This window comes from Scaptodrosophila lebanonensis, unplaced genomic scaffold (assembly GCF_003285725.1).
Source record: "Scaptodrosophila lebanonensis strain 11010-0011.00,11010-0021.00 unplaced genomic scaffold, SlebRS2 tig00000001-arrow-pilon, whole genome shotgun sequence".
In the NCBI taxonomy this organism is placed as follows: Eukaryota; Metazoa; Arthropoda; class Insecta; order Diptera; family Drosophilidae; genus Scaptodrosophila; species Scaptodrosophila lebanonensis.
The window spans coordinates 6138964-6162138 of NW_022060529.1; the positions used below are offsets into that span (position 1 = coordinate 6138964).

Genomic DNA, 23175 nt, shown 5'->3' on the forward strand with positions numbered 1-23175 from the left:
GGATTATTTAATATTCAAACATAAACATTTAGTCAGAGTCTTCATCTAGCAGTATTTGTGCAAATATAAAATATCTTAATAATAATGATTAGTATTTGAATGTAAAATATTATAGAGAAGCATTTTGAATATCGCAACTGTTCACAAAGCTCAGTGGCTCTTAGCTGCACAAACTGCAGCTGCTCTGAAACTGTAAGCCCATGCGAGTATTTCATTATATCGAAGCCAAAGCTTTTTCTTTGGTACTCGCTCTCGCTGCCACTCTCGTTGTGTGCCTCTAAAACGCGCCCCAGTGTTGTGTTTTTTATATTCTTGTTGGACAATTGTCAACCGAGACTTCAGTTAGTTGGCAGCAGGGGAACCGCGTAAACGTTTTTCTACAGGGTTAGTGTGCCAAGCGCCTGCCTCGTGCGTTTTTACGCAGACTGTGTACTAACAACAACAGCAGCAACACACAACCACCTATCGTGTATAACGAAAAAAGGAGAAAAACGGAAGTGAAATTTTTATTTTTATAAGGTGCGCAAAAAAGTAATTGTAATGTATTGCAGCTTGATCCCCTGATGCCTAAAAGTACAAAACACCATATGTATGTAAATACAAAAGAAAAGGCAAATGTAAAGAGTGTGACGGTGTCTGAATTACAACATGGGCAAGGCGTATATTAATAATTGAATAAATTGTGAAACCTTGAAATTTGCGCATCGAATCAAGAGTGAATGTGAATTAAATTTTTCTAAATGCAAAAAAAGAATACATATTATTTTAGATGCGTGAATTGAAAAAAATGAGGAGTGACAGCGTTTAGTCGTGCGGATGTGTCAATTTGTATATTATATTATATGTACATACATATGCATGTATGTATGTACTAGGGCTTTAGCTGTACTTACTTACGGATATTTGCTAAAAAGTTTCCCTGGCTTTATACATACATACATATGCATATAGAATGTACGAGTATGTGTATATATGCACATACCAACATATATATATATAATACGAGTACCGTTTTTTAAATTATTCTTTTGGCATAGCTGTCTTTGAAAAGTCTGTATTATATTACGGTCAGATTAGGTCATTTTGGGTTTTCATGGCAAGTGGTTGTTGGCCTAGTCGGCAGCTCCATATGTATGTATGCATAAACGTATGTACATATGTATATAGATACATATGTATGTATTTATGTAGGTCCGAATTACTCGCACATGGATTTTAACATCCACAGAACGTGCTAAGATTACTGCGTAAAGCATCAAGCGTTGGAAAGTAGACTTAACTTATTTTACGCATTCTCACAAACTTCGCTGAACATATCCACGCGCACAGGTACATAGTACAAGTTAAAAAGCTAACGCGTCGTCAATCAACACGTTTTTATTAAAATAGGAAATTTACTTAATAATGCTTTCTGGCGAGAACCAATAACAAAGTCAACGTGAGGCGTACATACTTAATAATAACCGCCAAAGGCAAGACAACAACATCAACAACAATGGCAACAAAATAAAGTCAAGCACAGCAACAACGTGTTTGCAATGCGAGAATGCGAGCGAGCGAGCGAGCGAACACTCTCATTGGGTTAAACGCGTGCGTGAGTAATATACTAAATGAGAGCGAGAGAGTTGGAAAGCTTTTGGTTGTCATAAAACAGCTGATTTCAGATCTAAAATGCATCCTTGCCCTTGTGGTGGTGAGGCCGGTGTCAGGGTTCTACAATAACAACAACAATAGAAAAATGGGGACAATCTGTGAAGTCACTGACAACAGCCATGTATTTAATGATGTGTAACAAAATAGTGCCTTTTAAAAATGATAAATTATGATACGAACAAGATATAAACTACAATTTAATTTAATTTCAAATTAAATATAAATTAAAGTTTGTTAAAAAATCATCATATTATTTTGTTAATGGATAGTTAATGTGGCTCAAAAGTTTGCACTTACTAATTAACGGTTTTGTGCGCCTGCACATTGTCTCGCCCAACCCTCGTTCTTCCCGAACTCTGAGCCTGTCCCAGCGAAGAGTACGGTTGCGCCGAAGTGCAGCCGAAAATGCAAACTCTTTGTGTCCATGTTATCGCATCATCAATAAGAACTTGCATGGTCATTCAAGAGATACCCAGCAGCAGCATCAGGTGTATTTTTGTGCCTTCCTTCAGGACTTTTAGCTGAACAGACCGCAATACCTAAACGAGCGGATCAAATATAATTATTTTGAGTGAACGAAAATGTAAACAGTTCAAGTGAATCCAGTTAAAACTTTAGATTTTCTTTAACAAATGTCCTTAATAAATAAATTGAAAAAGCCCACACCAGCGCCGAATTGGTGTATTGTGATTGAGATAATTAAATATCGGACGACACGTATAATCCAAGTTAATTAGCTTCAACATTTCAATATTTAGTGAGTATTTCATCTATTGCAGCCGCATTTGTTGCTCATATCCAGGGTCACAGGTGCTGTAATTGGATCAGCTGAAAATACCTACACCTACACCACACTTAAGTGCATCAACTCAATTAAAAAGGTAGGTAAATGGATTTGAAGAGTTAATAAATGAACATGTAAAAAGTTGATAAGGGCGGGCATATATACAACGTCTGTGAATAAGTGGTAAGAGAGGTACATAAATATCACTTCAGTCTAAAAATTAAGATTTAAAGATTTATACGGAATCAGGGCTGTAAATACTTTTTTCTTCTTTATTTTTCATTACTACAATATTTTGAATTAACAAATTATTTAATAGTTAGTAAGACAGATTGAAAATCTGGTATTCCGCTCAACACTTATAAACAATTCAGCTAAAACAAAAAATAATAAGGAATATTATGATGTGTAAATCCCTATAGTTTATGTCAATTTTCAATTATTTCATGATTTTTTAAAATATCTTTATAGAAAGGCGACATATTTTCTATGTAATATGGGATGTTTATTTTTTTATGAGCACTTTTTCGTCGTACTTTAAGAGATTTTGTTTTGTATTTGTTGTTTAGCACTTCGCTACGACCTAGTTCGACATATTCATGAAATAGTTGCCTTTGGATGTACATACATAAACTTATTACCATTTGTGTACATTTAGATGTAATAGGTTTGGTCCCCATTATCTAATTGTTAATGCAACAACCATTCATTACACCTTCATAGCGATGTTGTTTAATAACGGAAGTTTGATGGGCTGGTACCAGAACTATTAAATGGGAAGAAAATAGATTAATGTTTAAAGTTTCATTTGGAGAAGGCCTGAAACTAGGTTCAACCGACCCAGAAGAAAACCACAACCAGTTTTTGTGACTCCAGATCTTATACTTTCCGATATCATTGCGTGTTATTTTTAGGATCTGCTCCACAAGTTGCTTGCATTGTTTCGGAGTGTCGTTTCTGCGCCGCTTTATGAAAAGGTGCTTATGGGAGGTTGAATTCTCTCGGTATTATTAGATTATTATATTGAGCTTAGCTTGTGATATCACAAATTAAACTTGTTTATACGCCACGAACTGCAGGGTTAGGTTTTTTTTTTGGGTTTCTGTAAAAGTTGGCTCATGCTTGCGTATGCATGTGTTGTTTAAATTTTGCACATTTACAATGTCCTTTGCGAATACGGGTCATACATACTTGTACTACTTACATATATAGAGGTAGGCTCGCAAGGTTGTTGTTTTGGGCTGCCTGCTGAACGTTTAGTACAAGGGCGCACTCATAAAGGACATACACATATACAACTGAACTGAAAAAGAAAGTGTTTTTTTCACATTGTGTGTTGAAACATTTATCAGTTGACCCTTGACTTTCATCGAATTGCTTGTCCCAGTAAGTCATGTAATGGATCAACGACACATACATGCATACATACGAGTATACCTACAAATACCTACACACATTCTGTATGGTTTTAAATTTGAACAGAACTTGCTTATCCTTGACGTTTAAGGGTTTCCGTTTCATTTGGCCAATACCAACGCCAATGCCAATGCAAGCTCAAATAGCTGACACGCGCACACACAAATACAAGCCGTCAGACATAAATTACCGCTGCTCGCTTTCCAGCCATTTTATATTCAGTTTATACTCGCATGCACATTCGTGTATGTACATGCATACTTATAGATGTAAATAAGTCGTTAGGATGTGTGTACGAATATGTACTTCTATGTGATTGGTGTTGGTTGTATGCGACTGTTGGCTTCATTTGGCACTATTGTTGTGTGTGTTTCACCTGCATTCCTCGTTAATTATCCGAACTTTTGAACCATAACAGACTTGCTTCGTAATAGTTTTAATATATTAAGTTTTTATACCCTTTACCCGATAGGTGTAAAGAAAGTTTTACAGACGGAAGAATGCGTAAAGAGGTTTAGACGAAAAAAATGAACAAAGAGCTAGCAACACTTTAAAATATTTCGATGCACTTTTGTAAATCCCGTGTTTATTGATTTCTGGAAATGTTCTGTAGTCTCATCATGTTCGATATCGAGAATGAATAATGACCGACTATGTATAGTTATACAAGCAAGCAACAAAAAATTGAAAGAATCTCGTACTGTGTACAAAATGTAGTGCCTATCTCTTATAATCTCTGAGATCCAGGTGTTTATACGGACTCTACTCTACTCTACTGCAATGCAACTTTATGAAGTACACCTTTGTGACTAGTACTCGCATATGCATACCCTAGGCTTTTCAACCGGACACATCCCATTAGTAGAAAATCAATTGATCGAATGCATGACTGTGCATCACCTGAACTAATTACACCTTTGACAACTGTTGACAATAGTCAATGACTCATGCTCCCAGCCGGCCCGTATGTTGCCTCAATTGTTGTTGCTGGCATTGAGCTGGCGGCATTAATTGGCAACTTGATCGATTTCAGAACTGCAATGGCAGCCCTTTAATGCGATAAGCTAAAGCTTATACTTTTATAGACGTCGAAAAATTTGAATTCAATGATGTTAAGGCGAAGTATGTCCTTAATCAAAGTTTATTGCAAAGGATTGAGTAGGGGAGAGTGAAAATGATTGTGCTTTATCTAACTGAACATTTATAATAATAATTATTTCAAATACAAATTTAATTTAGAGTATACAATTCAGAATTATAAGCAATATAGAGATAAACAAAAAACAACAAGCAATTTAAGGAACAATTTAGTTCACTCTTTGTTGAAGCAACTGCGCTGTTCTTAGTAAAGGAAGTTATACAAAAGATATTCTGGTATCCTTTCATTATACAAGTACATTCAGCCTTATTACACTTTCAACAACGAATTTTGATTCTCTCTTCATAAACTTTCAAAACAGACAGCGATGTGTTTGCCAGTTTTCGTAACAAAAACCTGACAACTACATGGATAATTTTCTTAAAATTCGGTTTTGAGTATTTGCATTATTTAATTGCAAATCACTCGCAAAGAGCAATTTGGTTATATTATGTGTATGTTGTGGTCTCAACATTGAATTGTGGGTCATATGTACATACATAAGCATTTGTATTTTTGTATGTACTCAACTATTTAAACACCTCTGAACGAGGAATGAAACGCAGTGACGAATTTTTTCAAAACATTTTGCAACTGTTGGGCTTTGTAATGCTCTTTCCAGAATGAAATAAGAATGGAAGGCTAGAGTCGATTGGGTCCAACTCTTAAATACTCTGTATATTCTTACAAAAAAATAAAAAAAATAAAGCAATTTAAAGCACATTTGAAATAACATTAAATTGATATCACGGGATTAGTAAATAAACAAATATATGTACAAATATGTATCATACTTACATATGTACGTGTAAAATATTATGTACAGTTTTAGTTTCAATGCGTGTGTGGAGAAATCAGTAGAATCTGGGTGCCGGTTAGTTCTTATTCTTTATCATTGAATCCATACATGGTGGTGCTGACGCTTTCGCCACTACATGGTCTGTCCGTGGTGATGGACACACGCGTGTATGTGTATCAACATATTATGTGCTGATGTGTTTTTGTGGCAAACGCTTAAACCGCAACGTGCCGGTGTGAGAGCAAACACACCTACATACATTCATAAAAGTATAAACATGCCTGTATATGTCAGATGCAGACATTTTTGTTTCAATGCCGGCTGACATTGAACTTGCGCGTGCAAGCGTATCACAAATCAAGGTCCCATACATACATATACTATACATTTATATCCGCACATACATACATACATAGAGACATAGCGCCATCAAAAACATTTTGCAATAATTTGTTTCATTTTCCGAATGATGTCTCAGTTTCGACCCCCGCACCCAATGCCAATGTGCTACGTTGCGTATACGCAATGCAAGCTACAGGTACGCTGCCATGTCAGTTGGCTACGAAACCTTTTGCTTTTTACACACACATACACACACATACCTGTCGCACTCACAATATGTACATTTTAAGAAACACTGAAAGCAATTTATTGCCAAGACATATTGTGCCAAGACATATTGAATGCACATACAAATATACATACATACGAGTACATACTCGTACACATAGTGCATTATCTGGTTTATTTATTTGTTAAACTGAGGGTGCGAGTATGTTTAATTCTTATCGGTGCTGTGTTTTGTTTTGCTCTCTATTTCGGCGCAGATTTCTTCCTATTGCTTTTGTGCACCGACTGCAACGATGTGCATAGAAATAATTTTTTATGAATTCACTTTTCATTTGAATTTCATTGTTCAGTACGAATGCTTTGGGATTTGTGAATTGTATGTTTAAATAAATACCTACATACATAAGTGCATTTTTTTTTTAATAATCGCTACAGTCACGTATCGTGAAATACATATTAACGAGCGCGTATTTTTAGTTACGATATTAGTTTTATTTTTGTTTGGCATTGAAAGAGATGCGCATACATTGCTTTAAATATGCTGGACGAGTGTTGTAAGTGTTATAAACGTTATAATGATGTAACAAAAATTGAATCTGGTGTGGCATTGAATGAATTTATATTTATGCCTTCACTCGGCAGCAACAGCAGCATCTTAAGGATGATCAAATCGGACAAAGAGAGCGCTAGTGGAGGTGGCAGTGGTGCACCAACAGCCACCACTGGATCTGGACCGAGTCGCAGACAGGTGCATGCCACAGGTGGCAATCGAGGAGCGACCATGGGAAATGTTGTTGGCTGGCTTAAACAGGTTTCTGAATATAAACACTTTAAGCTGGATAGATAGATCAATCCAATGTTGTGCTGTAATTATCAAACACAAACAGACGAGCAATCCCAGAGCATAGTCACCGACGATGTGCACACCTACAGACAGACACTAACTATCAATCCTACATATAAATAGTACATCATCGCAATGCTTCCGAGAACTTACTTGTTTGTTATTCGTTGTGCTGCAACTTCAACCCACCTTGACGCTAATTAATCTGCACTGCCAGTTGACATTAAGCACCAATCACAACACAGCTTTGTATTCCCTTTTTATTAATTTTTTTTTTTTTGCCTTGAAATGCAGATAAATACTAAGTTTTACTTCATTTGATGAGATGTAATTGCTTAGTTCAACAAGTAGGTACAATATCTGTAGTTTACTTTTTTCTGCCTGTTATAAATGAATCTTATTTGAATATATTGTATGGAAGAAGGTATGAGGCATTCAAAAAAAGCCGCAATTTCATTTGAATAGCTATGTATGTATTCGCATTTAAATGTAATTAATTGGATTCTCTGGAAAAATAGACTGTACGTGTTGTACGATTTGGAAAATTCGCAGAAGTGGTTAGTTGATATTATTAGAGTGCGAGTAAATTGAGAAAATTCTCAAATCAGTTGTATTGAAGGTTGTATTAAGTTGGCTTAAAGAGTTATCTGCATTTTAGGAACTTGGTTTGTTTTTCCCATTCAGTTGCTTACTCCTCTTTGTTCAAATACCCGATCATTTAAATGAATTCCCTCTTTGCTCTTTCCCTTTTTCTGTGTCGAATGCCTTGTACTTTCCCTGCCTTCATAAGAATTATTAAGATATTCTACTATACACACACACACATGTGTATATACATATATTACAGGCTTCCATAGAGGTTCGCGACGCCGGCACACGCACTTTGTCTCTACTTCAAAGCACCAATCCGAATTTTCGCTCCCTGGACTTGGCCCTAAATTCGACCGTAGCCGCATCCGCGACCGATACTCCTATTTCGTGCATTGGAACGGCTGCTTCGGCTGCTGGCTGCATAGGCATCGCCTACGACGACGAGGAAGGCTACGGGACCGGGACCGGGACCAAGTCGTTGACATCGCAGAACGCCCAGAAAGTGCTTACACGCTCGGCACGCGCCTACGCCTCCGTTAGTCAGCCACAGAGTCCGAGGCACCAGGTGCGCGGTACATCAAATGGTTTGACCGGACGGTCCACATCTATTTCATCGCAATTGGAGCAGACAAAAAAGATATTAAAGATGACGGAAGGGGAAGATAAGCCGCTTACCATATTACACTACAATGATGTCTATAACATCGAGTCTATGAACGAACACGAGCCAGTTGGTGGTGCCGCACGTTTCGCGACCGCAATGAAGAGCTACGCTCATCTCAATCCCCTGGTTCTCTTCAGTGGTGATGCTTTTTCACCCAGTATGCGTAAGTAGCCGATTGCCCATATACATATAGTACTTATTGCGAATCTAACTTGGCATTTAACCTATCTATCTATGCAGTGAGCACCTTTACCCAAGGCGAACAGATGGTACCTGTCCTCAATCATGTGGGCACAGATTGTGCCGTCTTTGGAAATCATGACTTTGGTATGAATTGATATAAACCACTACGTCACTATAGAGTATAGCCACACATAATACAAATGTTCCTTCATTATAATTTGCTGATTGTCCATTAGGACAGATTGCTAATAGAAGACATCTGTTAAAAAAAAAACCATAGAGTATATTTATTTATGAGAACTACTATGTAAAAAATGAAAACAAAGTAGGTAGAAATTTCTGGTTTCATGGATTTACGTTGAATTGCATACAGGGTGCGCCATCTTTTATGTCGGTATGTAAATATTGAATAACTTTGTCATTAGTGAACCGATTGACTTGAGTAGACCAGTGCTGAAAACCTCAGTTCACGAAATTGTACAGAACCAAATTAAATAAAAATATCTCATACTTGAAAATCGGTTGTTTATTTTCAAAGTTATTCAATGTTTGCATACCGACATAAAAGATGGCGCACCCTGTACATTATGCACAATTTTTTTTGAAGCAAGAGCTGCTTTTACATAGCTTGCATAAAGAGTGGGACAGAAATTGACTTAAGAATTACTCTTCTTTCTCAACAGATCACGGCTTGGACGTGCTAGTCAATCTCATCAAGAAGACGGACTTCCCTTGGCTGATGTCCAATGTTGTTGACAACGAGACCGGACGTCCGCTGGGCGGTGGAAAGATTTCCCACTTCATTTTGCACAATCAAATCTCGATCGGCTTGATTGGGCTGGTTGAGCGCGAGTGGCTGGAAACCTTGCCAACGATCGATCCCAACGAGGTCACCTACATCGATTTCGTAGAGGCCGGCAATAGGCTAGCGGCCGAGCTCCGCCACGAGGGCTGCGATCTGATTATAGCCCTCACGCACATGCGAACGCCGAACGACAAAATATTGGCAACCATGTGCAATGGCATTGATATCATACTTGGGGGACATGACCATTTGCGCGAGGTAACCGAGGCAAATGGTAAGAAGATAATCAAGTCTGGAACAGACTTCCAGCAGTTTTCGGTTATCACGATAAAGCGGGACGAGAAAAACCGTAAGAAGTTCACCACAGACGTCCATTGTGTTGATGTCACAAAAAGCGTGCCAGAGGACCCGGTTTTGAAGCAAGAGCTCTCGAAGTACGCAAGTAAGTCTTTAGTGGATATATAATTCTTCACAATGCCGGTGGATCCTTATCCCAGCTTTTTTTCTTCAGAGTTTATAGAGAGTAAATTATCGGACGTGATGGGCATATTCAGCGTCGAATTGGAAGGCCGTTTTTCCCATGTACGCACCCAGGAAACGAACCTGGGAAACTGGGTGTGTGATGTTGTGTTGGCTGCCGTTGGTGCAGATGTTGTTATATTAAACGGTGGTACCTTTCGCTCGGATCGACGGCACTCACCGGGACCATTTACCATGGGGGATCTGGTTAACGTAATACCCATGCGCGATCCCTTGGTTCTGTTGGAAGTTTCAGGCAAAGTATTGTGGGAGGCCCTGGAGAACGGAGTTTCGGCATATCCCAAGCTCGAAGGACGTTTCCCCCAAGTTGCGGGCCTTAGTTTTGCATTTGATCCACAGAAACCACCTGGCGAACGAATTGATCCACAACTCATTCAGGTGGGCGACGAGTATCTCAACCTATCCCAGATGTACAAGCTTTGCGTCAAGAACTATTTATATATGGGATGTGATGGCTATAACATGTTTCGCAATGCCAAAGTGCTGGTGAGTATTCTAATTGGATAACTTTTTTAAGATACGATATTTGTGGAATTGTATTATATGCTATTACATGATCTATTAGTGCACTATTGTATACGCGCAAGAGCAGATCTGCCAGTAGTTGTTTCTATTACATAATCCCGAAACTACTTAGTTCAAAAGCATCCATTTATTACCCCATTGTTTACCAAGCGGGTACCATCGTAATTATTCAAAAGCATCACGTCCTGAAAAGTTATAGACAAAGATTAAATTTGTGGTCATAAAATCGTCAAATCTGTGAAAGCATTATCTTTCGGTACAGGGTATAAAATTGCTTGACATACCCAAGTACTTATACGAGTAGTATTATAATATACCGTCACGTTATATATATAATATATATCACGTTAAGCACATACTATTTACATATTATATATTGAAATTGTTATTTTGCAGATGGATGATGACGCCTGCCCGGAGCTGGGGATTACTCTCAAAAATCACTTTAGGGCTATAAACTCTCGTAAATGCGGTCAAAATACCAAACATCGTCAGTCACTGGTCACGCTTTCCAGACGTCACAGTCTAGTACAATGTTTGGACAACATGGACCTAGATGGTCCGTCCCCCATTCGCAAGCTGTCCGTGGGCAATCACAACAAGTCCCTCGACCTAAGCCATGGAAATTCGCAAAAGGTGAGAGGTTTCCTTTATGTGTTACAACCACGTTATAAAAGACACCAACACCTTGTTTAGATGTTACGGCGAGCCTCATTAGATGATTTGGAGCAGTCCTCTTGTGAGCTGGCACCGCACTTGGAACATCGTATTGTAATGATACAAAATGTTGAGGTAAGTGCTAATAATGGCAGCCTAGTCAGTTCTAACAATGCTCCCTTCTCAGCATTATCGTCAGCTGTTGTATAAGAAGGAATCTCACATCATGAGCTCAACTATTACGGAAGCGGATGATGAGTAATGTCGTGATCTTGTACAATTTAAAGAAAAAGGAAGATATTTTGATAATAGTTTCGCATTTATTTTTTCTTGTTTTTAGTTAAAAATGTAGGACATTCGAGATATTAGGGAATTGTGGAGGTGGCAAGAGACATCCATATACATACGTATTTAGAAAGGAACATCCTATCTTAGTTAGCTGATTGACTTGTTATTTACTATATATACGCACATTTTACTATTCTTCATTAATTTATTTAACGATATGTTAACGAGAACTATTTCCAAGGGCCTTCCGCTTGCTATAATTATTGTTATAATATTTAATTTGCTAAGTTTTTTAAAGATTTTGTAAAGTTCAAAATTATAAATTACTTATATTATGTATAGAATTTGTATGATAAGAACAAACTAAATTAGATTTGCGAAAAGACGAAAACAGATTAGGTATCAATAACCTGATTATTTTATAAAGCCGAGATCGAGCAGAGCTTTAATTTTCTACTACGACGCACGTAATATGGTTCTCTCAACCATAATCAATCGAATTTTGTAAAGCATTTTCTGGAATGAGTCAGCACCGGAATTTCTGGACAACATAAACGAGCGCCTATTTATGATATGTGGAGTAGTAATTCATTATATTAGCACAGCCCGCTTTAATCAAAAGAGATAGGGAGAGAGAGCGTTTCAGTCATAAGCATGAATTTATATATATATGTATGTATATAAATTGGAAAACTGTGAACGATATTTGTGAGGCACAATGTTACTAAAAAAGATTTGTTAAGCAACAATTAAGCAAGTAATGGAAAGCAATATTTTAGAAAGGAAGTGAATTCTGGTCATATGTTCGAGTATATACCTGTGCATATTTTTATGAGACTTTTAGAACGAATTGAAACGCTGGGCAGTTGAAAACGGACAAACAGAACAGATTTAAAATTCATGCATATTGCTTATATAAGAGAAATCGGAGAAAATATTGAATATTTTAAAAATATATCTAAGAAAAACAGAATAAAACCATTTGTATGAAGAATTACAGCTATTTACATAAAACTCTTTATATATGTATGTATGTATACAATTTATTGGGTGAAAAAAAAAACAACAGAAAATAAGAAAAATGTAAAAAACAAGTTAACACAAATGAGAACATCTACACTAAAATATGTCAGAGTTGCATAAAAAGGGAGACCTTCTAAATGTAATTTTAAAAACGATATAACACAAATGCAGTTCCTTCAGATTGTACAACCGCGGATATATAATATAATAGTGTGCTATTTAGAATGAATGTAAAAACTGTTGAACAGTGTACTGGAATGCTTAATCAAAACTAGGTGTCCATTCCTTTATCTGCATTAGAGCACAATATTGCGAGTTAAATATATGTCCATACTTATAAGTTAACAAAGGCGTCATGGAAGCAAAAAGAAACGTCCAATAATGACTTCATAATGATTCGAAGAAACGCTTATAAAGTTTGCTTCCCTAAAATGTAACTTTTTGTGTGTTGCAGCGTTTTCTTCAATTCTCTACTGCTTTATCATAATCATGTAAAAGCTATTGTTATGGATCTTCATACATCTATGCAGTAATGTGTGCTTATTTATCTATAATAAAATCCGTGTACCGTTAATACAAATACATATTAAAATTAATATATGTATGTGTTTAAAATTGTGCGACATGTGGCGAAGAATTAGTACTCGTATTGAATAAATAATCTGCTCTATTCGATGCAATTCATGAAGATTCCGTTTTTAAAAATACTAGCGTGTTAGAAACTAATCTATGAAGAAAGAGTGTGTGACCACAGATGTACATAATTCTGATCAGCATGAAGAGACCAATCGATACAGCAATGTCCGACTTTCTGTTTTAATCAACCCTGCCTCCCTCAGCTGTTTTGACCTTAAGGGATATCATACTATTATTTTTTAAGGAAACACGCATACTGCATTTATTGATCGATAATAAAATATAGTATTAATACAAATGTACTATATGTTCTTTAAACATACCTATAAAAATGTGATTATGGAAGCATTTTGTTAGTTGGTGGGCACAATTTTGGATTAGAATTGGTTAATACTAGACTGCGATTAATACAAAATGCATATAACATCTTCAAAAACTTTGGGATCTATGGTATACATATCATGTCTTTAATAGAATTGCAGAACCAAGGTTTTTATGCCACTTGCAATGTGAAATGCCGAGTTTCGCACCTCCACCGTGTTCTTTAGAATGGCCGTTTTGTCGTCAGCTTCTATAGATTTCTGTAGGTTCTCACATTCGTGCTGTATAAGGATGTTGTGACGTGTAAGTAGCTTCAGTGTTTCACGAGTAGTTTCGTTGGCGTTGGGCGGCTGTTAGGTGGTTCATAAGGCATATAATAAATATATATTTGGTTCTAAAATTGATTATATTTTGAAAATGTTACCAAATTCGCATAGAGCGCTATCAGATCCGTGACTGCGTTGCGTATGCGCTCGCCATGTAGGGCTACTGATTGCTTTTGATCCTCCGGCCCCGGTTGCATGGCCAGTATCAGACCTTTTAAGCAACGAGTTGCCAAATCCGATCGTACCTTCACTTCTTCACCAAAAGGTTTTCCATCTCCAGCCATTTGGTACATGCTCGTTGTGTTTCGTACATCGTTGTTTCCTTTGGCAAAGGTAGGTGCGATTCGTCTTTCGTACATACTGGCCGGCCGCTTGATTGTCGACTGATTCGATGACGATGCATTTGAAGTGCTGTCAGCGGAAACAACAGGGGCGCTGCTGCCTTCTGGCAGAGATAGTGGCTCATGATCTGTATCGGAACTGTTCAGATCAATCCGACTAAATCAAAAGATAAGCCAAAACAAAAAAATAAAAAAAAAAAACAAAGATAAATAAACAAAGAAAATAAATAAATAAATAAATATATTGCGAGCTCACAGTGGTTCATCATATATGCTGGTGTTTGATGTAAATTTTGATTTCAGTTGTGAGTTTTCGGTTGACAGTTTCTGCACAACGTTCTTCAGCTGATTTATTTGCTTGCGCAAAGTCTCCACAATGGCCTGTTAAGTCCGCACAAATAAAAAAGAACATAATTAGAAAAACATAAAATTATATGTAAACTTAAACTAAAGAAAGGGAAACGTAACAGCGTTTATTTAAACTACACATTACGATTGCGAAATTATCGACTACTTTTATTTAAATCTTAAAATTGGCTAAAAAGCTTATGAATTCTTTTGGTGTCTAATGCATGTGAGGGATAGCTACATTTATAAATATGTTGTATGTTAACGCGATGCTTATGATGGTTATACAATACTTTTATGCATATGATGTTTAAAAAATGATGTTCGAAACATTTGTATGTATATGTACAAATATGAACAGATGGTAGACCAAGCAAGCTTACACTCTACCCGAAGCTATTGTTTAACTTTAGAATTTTTTGGCGCATCAAGTTTACCTGCTGCGCCATGGGTGGCATATAGTCATCGTCGCTGGCCACCGGATCGTAGATGGGCTCATCATCGGACAAATTCGGATCGTGCGCTTGCTCGAACGAATTAAACAAAGCCGAATTATTATTTGAAAATATACCCGATGTCGGCTGCGGTTGCGCTGCGTGTGCATCTAGGGGACGTAAATTTGCCATATTCTGGCGACGTATCGCATCGGTTAGGACATCAGTTAAAAGTCCAGCGAATTCAGCGCGATTGAAACGTGCCAGTTTCTGACGACCCTGCAAAATACAAATCGTTTACATCTCATTCTATGTCACGTAACTACGTTTTAATGTCAGACACTAACCTGATTGCGAGTTGCGCTCAAAAATGGATTAGCTGGCAGAAATGGCACAGTTGCGTGATCAGCATTTAAAGTGCTGGTGGACCAAACTGCAAAATATAATAATAATGTTTATATGTATTATTCACGTTTCTGCGTTCTTTGGACTTTATTTTACTCACTGGCTTCGCACTCCCGCCTGTCTACTTCGTCATATAGGTCCATTACCAGCTCCTCAAACATTTTATTGGGAACCAATTGCAGCTTGCCACGAGCTATTTTCAATTGCTCGCTTATATCTGCGCTATTTGGCTCGGGCATGATGAAATGACGGCCACTCTATTGTTAAAATTCATGATATATTGAATTAGATTCATTGGGCTTTCCCTACTTACAGCATGATCGGGCTTCTTGCCTCCTAGAAAAATGATGATTCTATCGGTCACATCGTACATGGCATCCAGCAAGCGCTCGGCAATAGTATTATGGTTGTTAGCCTTGGCGAGCTCCAGTGGCGTGTTGCCATTTCCGTCGAGAGCATTCACATCGGCACCATACACCAACAGCATTTCAATTTGCGAAGCCTGTCCAAATTTAGCAGCTACATGCAGTGGAGTTGAGCACTTCTCATCATGATAGAAGTTGGGATCGGCACCTTGCACCAGGAAGCGCAGTGAAGTCTCCAGATTACTGGTCCGTACGCTGGCATGCAATTGCTTACTGAGCTCCTGCTCCAGATTGCTGCTGCCGCTACTAGAATCATCATCCTCCTGTAGACTTGGCTTCAGCACAAACGTCAAATTTACGTGTTTGGCCTTAATAAAGTCCGATTTAGTCGGATGGAGTGCATCTTTGGGCGTGGGTTTGCGCCAACGTGTGCCATGCTTCCCACTTGCAGTATTAGTGTTCCCATCGAGAAGATGCTCCCACACGCTATTCGCGCCATGAGCATTCAGTGAGTTTACGAAATTCAGTACCGATGGTTCCCAGTTTCCTTGACGCAGCGACTTCACGATCGATATATGCCGCCCCAGACTGCGATGCACGGAACAGCAATCGGCGCACAACAAGATGCCGCGGTTAATGGAAGCCCAAGATGGATCTGTGTATAGGAAGAATACTATAAGTACATATCTCAACAAAAAATGCCAAGAATTACAGGTAATATAGCTTTGAATTCGTGATTAGTGCGATATTTATCAACAAGAAAAAGATCTGCAGCTTAATTTATTTACTTTTCTTATTTGATTAGAAATTATTTGACTGTGGATAGCTATGTCCTGTGGACATTTTGTTTTAATAATGGGATAATTGTTGTAAATAACAAATATAGATATAATCCTCTACAGTGCCTTAGAATAGCGGCTCAGCGTGCGTGAACGTGATGCCTTTTATTTTTCACGCGCACAACTCTTATGTTTGACTTACCCGTTGCTCCACAATCCCCACACACATCCGTCTGCAATCGAGATTTGTTGCGCGGCATTTTCTGGGCAGTCTTGCGAGAGTTCAATATGCCACTGCTGCCACTTAAGGGCGTGGAGCTGTCGTTAACCTCTGGCGGTGCTATAAATAACTTTTTATGCGCTTCTATTATACTGCTGGCGAAACACATTCCATTTTTTTCATAAAGGCCTGGTGCAGTGATAAAATGTTAGATACATATGTACATATATGTAACTCAATGCAGTTAGTTAGCTAGACACAACGGATAAATAAATGATTACGCGAAATGTCGTGTTGATTAGGATGCGGACTTGCACTTGCCTACGCCAAACGAAACTAATTCAACCAATTACGACAATTATGACAATGAATCTCAATGAATAGATTCCCGTTTGTTAGTAATTCTCTAGTGATGGCACAATTAGTGTATTTACATATGTACCTGTTACTTTGTCACAGCAGCGACAATGTATATGTATGTACTTTTCTAATATGTTAAAGAGTATACATATTTATTGTTTTAAAATAACATGTCTTTTTTCTCTTGCATACATTTTTACCCGAAAAAGGCAGAAAGCAATATTTGACAGGACCGTTCAAATTTTTGCCATTGAGGACTGACATTAGCTAAAGATAAAAATACCAAACATACCAAATGAACAGTGTACAGCCCTGGGTACAACAGCTGTTAGTGGATTTGAAGCACTGGAACTTTGCTTGCACGTGCAAAACAATAACAATATTTAGTGCGGCTCTGTCTTCAAATAAAACACAAATATTGCGCTTAGCATGAACGTGGAGAACCTTTACACATCCGTAGCCTGCAATCGAACCACAGAATGCGCTGATTGGGGTCCGAATGGGTTAATTGCATTTGGCGCCTGCAATGCGATTGCAGTTTTAGATCCTAATGTGAGTTGATTGGAATTTTAAAGAGTTGCTAATACTATTAATTGTTTCATCGCTTGCAGTATAATGGAAATTCTGCCAAGATTCTGCATACTTACGTGCAACACACAAAGCGCATCAATACTGTGAAGTGGCTCGATGGGAATCACTTGTTTAGCGGAGGTGATGATGGGAAAGCCTTTTTGTGGGAATTGGAAACGCCGACGACAGCTACGCCACAGTTTACAGCTCTTAATGGTCATACTGGTGGTGTCAATGCCGTGGACGGCGTGCAGCACATAAAGGGGACGTGGCTGTTAGCAACTGCAGCAGCGGATAGCAGCTTAAAATTGTGGCTGTATGAGAAAAATAGCCGCGCAATCAGCTGCTTTCAAACCATCCAATTAAATGGGGGATTCTGTTTCTCTTTGCGACTCACATTGCTCCCCAAAAGTTGTGATGTACTGCTAGCCTCGAGCGGCGATGATGAGACTATATCGCTATGGACCCCAAATTGCCGAGCTGTGGAAGAAGACTCTACAGCGAAGCAGTTTACCCGCGTTCATAAGTTGACCGGACATGAGGACTGGGTGCGTGGATTAGATTTTGTTCGTGATGGTGAGGATTTGCTGCTGGCCAGCGGTTCCCAAGACAATTTTATACGTTTGTGGCGCATAGCGCCACGCAGTAAAGAGCAAACACTAGAGAATCGTGTAAACATGTTCAATTTGTGCGATCCTGAGAGTGGCGAGATACGAGTCGAGGAAAAGATTCTGCAGCTGGGTGCACAGGCCTGGTATGCCATTAGCTTGGAATCGGTGCTATATGGCCACGAGGGCTGGGTTTATGGTGTGCAGTGGCATAAATCGGAACAACAGGGTAAGTAATGCGAAGCAGTTTCTTATTCCACGCAATCATACAATCTTTGCAGAGCTGCGACTGCTGTCGGGATCCATTGACAAGACGTTAATCGTGTGGGCGCCAACAGAGCATGGTGTTTGGCTGGAGCAAGTTCGCGTGGGTGAGGTGGGAGGCAATTCCATGGGCTTTTTTGGTTGCAAGTTCTCAAGCGACGGCCATTCCATTATGGCCCATAGTTATCAGGGTGGTTTTCATATATGGAATCAAAATCGGGAGCAGCCACAGCTCTGGACCTCTAACGTCATTGTAGGTGGACATTATGGTGAAGTTCGTGACTTGGACTGGGAGCATGAAGGTTCCTATCTAATGTCGGTTTCGGCGGACCAAACAACACGTTTGCATGCGCCCTGGCTGCAATCTGGCAAGTCGTCTACTTGGCATGAATTGGCTCGCCCGCAGGTGCATGGATATGATATGCAAGCTCTGGCTATACTTTCACGTTATAGATTTGCCAGCGGGGCCGAGGAGAAAATTGTACGCACTTTTCAAGCCACAGCTAATTTTATTGAGAACTTTCGACACATTTCACAACCGCCGGGGGATGCGGCAAACGATGCTGTCTTGGACTGTAAGTGAATAGCGACAATTGAATGAGCATTTTTGATAAGAAATGAATATTCGTACCATTAAGCTCTTCCCAAAGGAGCCTCCGTCCCTTCGCTGGGTTTGTCCAATAAAGCTGTTTATAAATTAGAAGCAGACAGCAGCAGTGCAAAGAATACTAAAGACGAATATCCAGATAATTATTTTGTGCCTGTCACGCTGGAAACCCCTCCGCAAGAAGAAACTCTAATGCAAAATACTCTCTGGCCCGAGCTGCAAAAACTCTATGGACATGGCTATGAAATATACGCCTTGGCAGCCACACATGATGGCCAAGTGTTGGCTTCCACCTGTCGCGCCACAAATGCTGAACATGCTCAGATTATACTGTGGTAAGTTAACAACAACTTTTTTTCATGAGAATTTATAGCTTTTCACTTTTTAATGTTTTTGTTACTTTATATCAAAAATTTAATATACTTTGCAGGAACACACAGAACTGGAAGCAATTGCAAAAACTTGGTTGTCATCAATTAACAGTCACGCAGCTGTCTTTTTCACCCGATGCACGCTATCTGCTTTCGGTGTCTCGGGATCGTCGATGGTCAATATTTCGACGTCAGCAAGCGGATCCACTTAGTGGATATGTCCTTATGGCTAGCACAGACAAAAGTAATGGAATACACACACGTATTATTTGGTCTTGCGATTGGTCACATGACAGTAAATACTTTGCTACCTCCTCTCGAGATGGAAAAGTTGTGGTCTGGACACACAATGAGCTGGCAGAAAGCGAAGAAAGCTCTCTGAAAGGCTGGACGGCGGCGCATACACTGGAACTGAAGAATGAATCTATAACAGCGGTAGCGTTCGCACGCACATTAGTTCATGATGCTTACATACTAGCCTTAGGCATGGAAAGTGGGCATATAAAAATATATTGCTTTGACAATGATTCCTTGCAATTGCGCTGTGACTTAAGCAAAGAGTGAGTTTACTGGGATAGCGAATCAGAAACCAGTTCAGTTCTAATGTTTTTTTCATTGTAGCCAAGCTCATCATTTGACCGTAAGGCGTCTGCGATTTCGACCAACCTCTTCCTTTGATGGAGCTGGACAGCGTTTACAGCTGGCAAGTTGCGGCGAGGATCACTTAGTTCGCATATACGACATTGCTTTAACATAAAAATTACTATTCTGTTCCAATTTCCAATTATTCTTTTACTAAAATATCAATCCATCAATTTCAATTTTAAAATACGACAATCTAGATCGATTTGTTTCCACTCGCTTATTCAGAATATACTTTATATATACTGTTTTGTACATTCTTTGCAGGAATTAGTTATACCCTTTTGTTTATGGCGCAGTCACTCGTACCGTTGATAGAGAGTTGAAGCTTGGACATATGATTCCTAGCCTGTACAATATACATAATTGCACATTAATTCATCTATTATTAAATTAAAATATCAGTTTTTGGCACAATATACGAATAAAATGTATTTATTTCCTACCGTTTCACGTTTAAAAATTACGCATTACTGAATAGATACGTTTTAGAAAGTTCAAACCAAAATCTTCGAAGCAACTGCTGTAACCAAGCCAATTACACGGCTGGTTTTTTAAATACACATCTGTATAAGATTTGTTGGTGTTGTTACATATTAGAGTTTAATTAAATTTTTTCATGTGGCCCGGTCGTCGCTCATACTTATCTAATCAAGTGGTTATTGTAATTAGGCATGTTTTGAACTCGCTTGACATGTGCGGCAGCAGCTCCCGGTTTCTGATAAGAAACCACGTAGCCCTAATTATGGCAATTTTTTTGCAGAATTTTTCTGTTACAAATTTAGTATTTAAGTGGCCCTGGGGTCCCAATGAAAGTCACAGTCTTGGTTAATTACTCGACCCAATCAGTCAACTTGTTAATATGAGAGCCGCACTTCTACTCACTTTTTCCGCTTTGCTGGGCACATCATTGGCTTTGCCAGGACCTCCGCAAAAGCATAACCAATCATCGCGACCTATACAGGTTGATCATGAGTCAAAGCCCATTCAGGTGGAAATTGTTGAGCATCCACAGCAAGTGCAGCTGGGAATTGGGCAGCAAGTGAATCAACCGGAGGTCGAATTGGAAATTGTACAGAAGAGGCCTGAATATAATCCAATAGAGCTATCCGTTGTCAAACAGCCTGTCGCACAGGTAGTCGAGATTGAAATGAAGGGACAAGCCGAGAAACAGATTGAGCTGGACGTTGTTGAGATTCAGACACCACGACCTATTCAGGTGAATCTTGTCAAACCAGCTCATCAACATATTGAGGTCGACATCACTAAGCATGCCCCACATCATATGGAAGTAGAAATTGTTAACCCAGCCCCCCACTATGTGGAGGTTGAAAATGTGAAGCCTCAGCTTACCCACCAACATTTTAACGCTGAGCTAGTTAACCATGCTCGTCAGTAAGCACTTAGTTAAATTTGCAATTTCAAAATAAAATATATATAATATATATTTTTGTGCAATAATTAATGTTTTTATAATTTAAAAAAATAACTTTCTCCAAGTGTGCGAGACACTTGGGAAAAAATAATATTTATTTAATGGCCGTCGCGAAGCGTCGTCAACCGCAGTTTGCAATTTCCGGCTGCTTGCGAAGAATTTAGTGAATAGTGCTGCATACTTACTAGCGCGCACGTAGAATTGCTGGCACTTGAAGGCGGGAGATGCCCGAAACGTTGACACGAAGAATGAGCGGGTGGAACTGGCTTTAGATTTAGCTTTAGCTATAGCTGTAGCTGTAGCTATAGCTAACCGCAACTTGCAATTTCCGTGCTTCAACTGACTTTATGATTGCATTGCTGGTGGCCTTGTTGCCGCTGCCGTTGTTACTGCAGTCAAAGGAACGACCTCTGTGGTTGCTGCTCACAGAGCGCTCATGTAATTGAGGCAATCATTCTTTGGGATTTTAATTATGTGTCGATGGTGTACAGTTTTAGTTGCACTGACAATGAGTGCAAGACAATGGACGCTTGACTTTAAGAGCGACGCGCGAGTCTATTGAACTCTGAGCGTTGCCACGGGGGAAATGATGGCGCACGGACACATACATATAGATATATACTATAGATAGGAATATACAACATACATACACATGCAGATACGCGCAAGTTGAATTGTGTTTTATTGCATGCTCTGAATTGCGTTGCCTAAACTATGGAATTGTATTTAAACTCGATCGCTTTTGTTGCCGCTGTTCCCTTTCATTGCTAAAAATGTTTGCGAACAATAACTCCGGATGAGGCGGAAGCGCGTGTATACGAATGCACCGCCTCTGCTCCATCCGCTACAAAGCTCGCACAACGATATTTGCGTTGGAAACTTTTGTTTGACTTGCAATGGAAATGGCTTTTTTATTTATTTTCTTATCCCACATGCGCCAGTGCTGTGGGCGTTGTTTGTTGTTTTTGGCCAACATTGCATTTCATAAGTTTCAATTGCGCACAAAAGTGCGCATTGTGACAAGTTTTCGACAGCATGCATCGAGACAATGCTTTAAATATAGTACAAACCAGTCGATCGCCCCACCAAGGCTCTAGAGTCAGAAAGTCATTTTCTTGTTTTGGCATCAATTTAAAAATGTATGTTCTTCGAGTTTGAAGTGTAAATACTACAAGTATATGTAATTAGCCCATAGGGTCTTTTCTTGTCTTATTATTTAGATTACTTAAACGTTAGGTTATGTGAAAAGTAGCATTTGTAATGTTATTGCTATTGGTCTCGATGCACAAGCCTTGAAAATACTCCCAGGGCCGAAAAGAGGAAATAGGATCAGTTTTCGAAATACTTATAGAGCACTAATACTTTGTGTATATGGCTGTTAAAATTTTATACGCTTCAGAATTAAGCTTATTATTATTTCCAAACGCATTGTTTCTGCTGCATAGGTACCGAACAAAAGTGCAAACTACAACACAACTGCTATAGGGATCTACATCGTATGTGTGTCAGTAGAGCTTTGTAGTTGCGGGCACATTGCCCGAGCCTTTGGCGCTGTTTTTGTTTGAATTGCAATTGAAGCGACATATTTTTGCCTTTTCGTTTTTTCAGCATATGTTGAACTCACATTTCCGCGTTGCGTGCAGCATACTGCGTGTTGCGTGCA

The 23175-nt window shown here is 38.9% G+C and overlaps 3 protein-coding genes across 4 annotated transcripts; 2 read left to right on the top strand and 1 right to left on the bottom strand.

Moving 5' to 3' along the window:
- Window positions 1-357: 357 nt before the first annotated feature.
- LOC115620395 (trifunctional nucleotide phosphoesterase protein YfkN) lies at window positions 358-11729 on the top strand. Of its 2 annotated transcripts, XM_030513621.1 has the most exons (11): window positions 358-519; window positions 2433-2534; window positions 7003-7171; window positions 8052-8622; window positions 8700-8786; window positions 9326-9889; window positions 9959-10473; window positions 10909-11148; window positions 11209-11304; window positions 11357-11427; window positions 11482-11729. In XM_030513621.1, the coding sequence occupies exons 3-11, from the start codon at window positions 7022-7024 to the stop codon at window positions 11507-11509; spliced, it is 2322 nt and encodes a 773-aa protein (XP_030369481.1). In that variant the 5' UTR covers window positions 358-519; window positions 2433-2534; window positions 7003-7021; the 3' UTR covers window positions 11510-11729. The 2 variants fall into 2 exon arrangements, with proteins under 2 accessions (XP_030369481.1, XP_030369472.1); XM_030513612.1 differs by lacking the exons at window positions 358-519; window positions 2433-2534 and adding an exon at window positions 6834-6914 and having other exon boundaries at window positions 11510-11729.
- A 1641-nt stretch (window positions 11730-13370) lies between these two features.
- Window positions 13371-17055, bottom strand: LOC115627816 (ARF GTPase-activating protein GIT2). The gene is made up of 8 exons (XM_030523651.1): window positions 16638-17055; window positions 15605-16311; window positions 15392-15548; window positions 15234-15319; window positions 14890-15165; window positions 14361-14485; window positions 13862-14261; window positions 13371-13787 (listed from the first exon to the last, which is right to left on the bottom strand). The coding sequence occupies exons 1-8, from the start codon at window positions 16822-16824 to the stop codon at window positions 13584-13586; spliced, it is 2142 nt and encodes a 713-aa protein (XP_030379511.1). The 5' UTR covers window positions 16825-17055; the 3' UTR covers window positions 13371-13583.
- Window positions 17056-17416: 361 nt separating this feature from the next.
- On the top strand, window positions 17417-20496 carry LOC115629109 (probable elongator complex protein 2). The gene is made up of 6 exons (XM_030525438.1): window positions 17417-17567; window positions 17627-18422; window positions 18475-19032; window positions 19096-19399; window positions 19495-19995; window positions 20057-20496. Exons 1-6 carry the CDS (start codon window positions 17445-17447, stop codon window positions 20190-20192), a joined length of 2418 nt encoding a protein of 805 aa, XP_030381298.1. The 5' UTR covers window positions 17417-17444; the 3' UTR covers window positions 20193-20496.
- Window positions 20497-23175: the final 2679 nt, after the last annotated feature.

Bases quoted from the DNA above. Each gene is read 5' to 3' on its own strand.
- LOC115620395 (XM_030513612.1), top strand. From the start codon at position 6,877: ATGCGCATACATTGCTTTAAATATGCTGGACGAGTGTT. The intron at 8,623-8,699 runs GTAAGTAGCCGA...CTATCTATGCAG, and splicing joins TGCTTTTTCACCCAGTATGC to TGAGCACCTTTACCCAAGGC. The intron at 8,787-9,325 runs GTATGAATTGAT...CTTTCTCAACAG, and splicing joins CTTTGGAAATCATGACTTTG to ATCACGGCTTGGACGTGCTA.
- LOC115629109 (XM_030525438.1), top strand. From the start codon at position 17,445: ATGAACGTGGAGAACCTTTACACATCCGTAGCCTGCAATCGAACCACA. The intron at 19,400-19,494 runs GTAAGTTAACAA...TATACTTTGCAG, and splicing joins CATGCTCAGATTATACTGTG to GAACACACAGAACTGGAAGC. The intron at 19,996-20,056 runs GTGAGTTTACTG...TTTTCATTGTAG, and splicing joins CGCTGTGACTTAAGCAAAGA to CCAAGCTCATCATTTGACCG.
- LOC115627816 (XM_030523651.1), bottom strand. From the start codon at position 16,824: ATGTGTTTCGCCAGCAGTATAATAGAAGCGCATAAAAAGTTATTTATA. The intron at 15,320-15,391 runs GTGAGTAAAATA...TATATTTTGCAG, and splicing joins CAGGCGGGAGTGCGAAGCCA to TTTGGTCCACCAGCACTTTA. The intron at 14,262-14,360 runs GTGAGCTCGCAA...CTTTTGATTTAG, and splicing joins AGCATATATGATGAACCACT to TCGGATTGATCTGAACAGTT.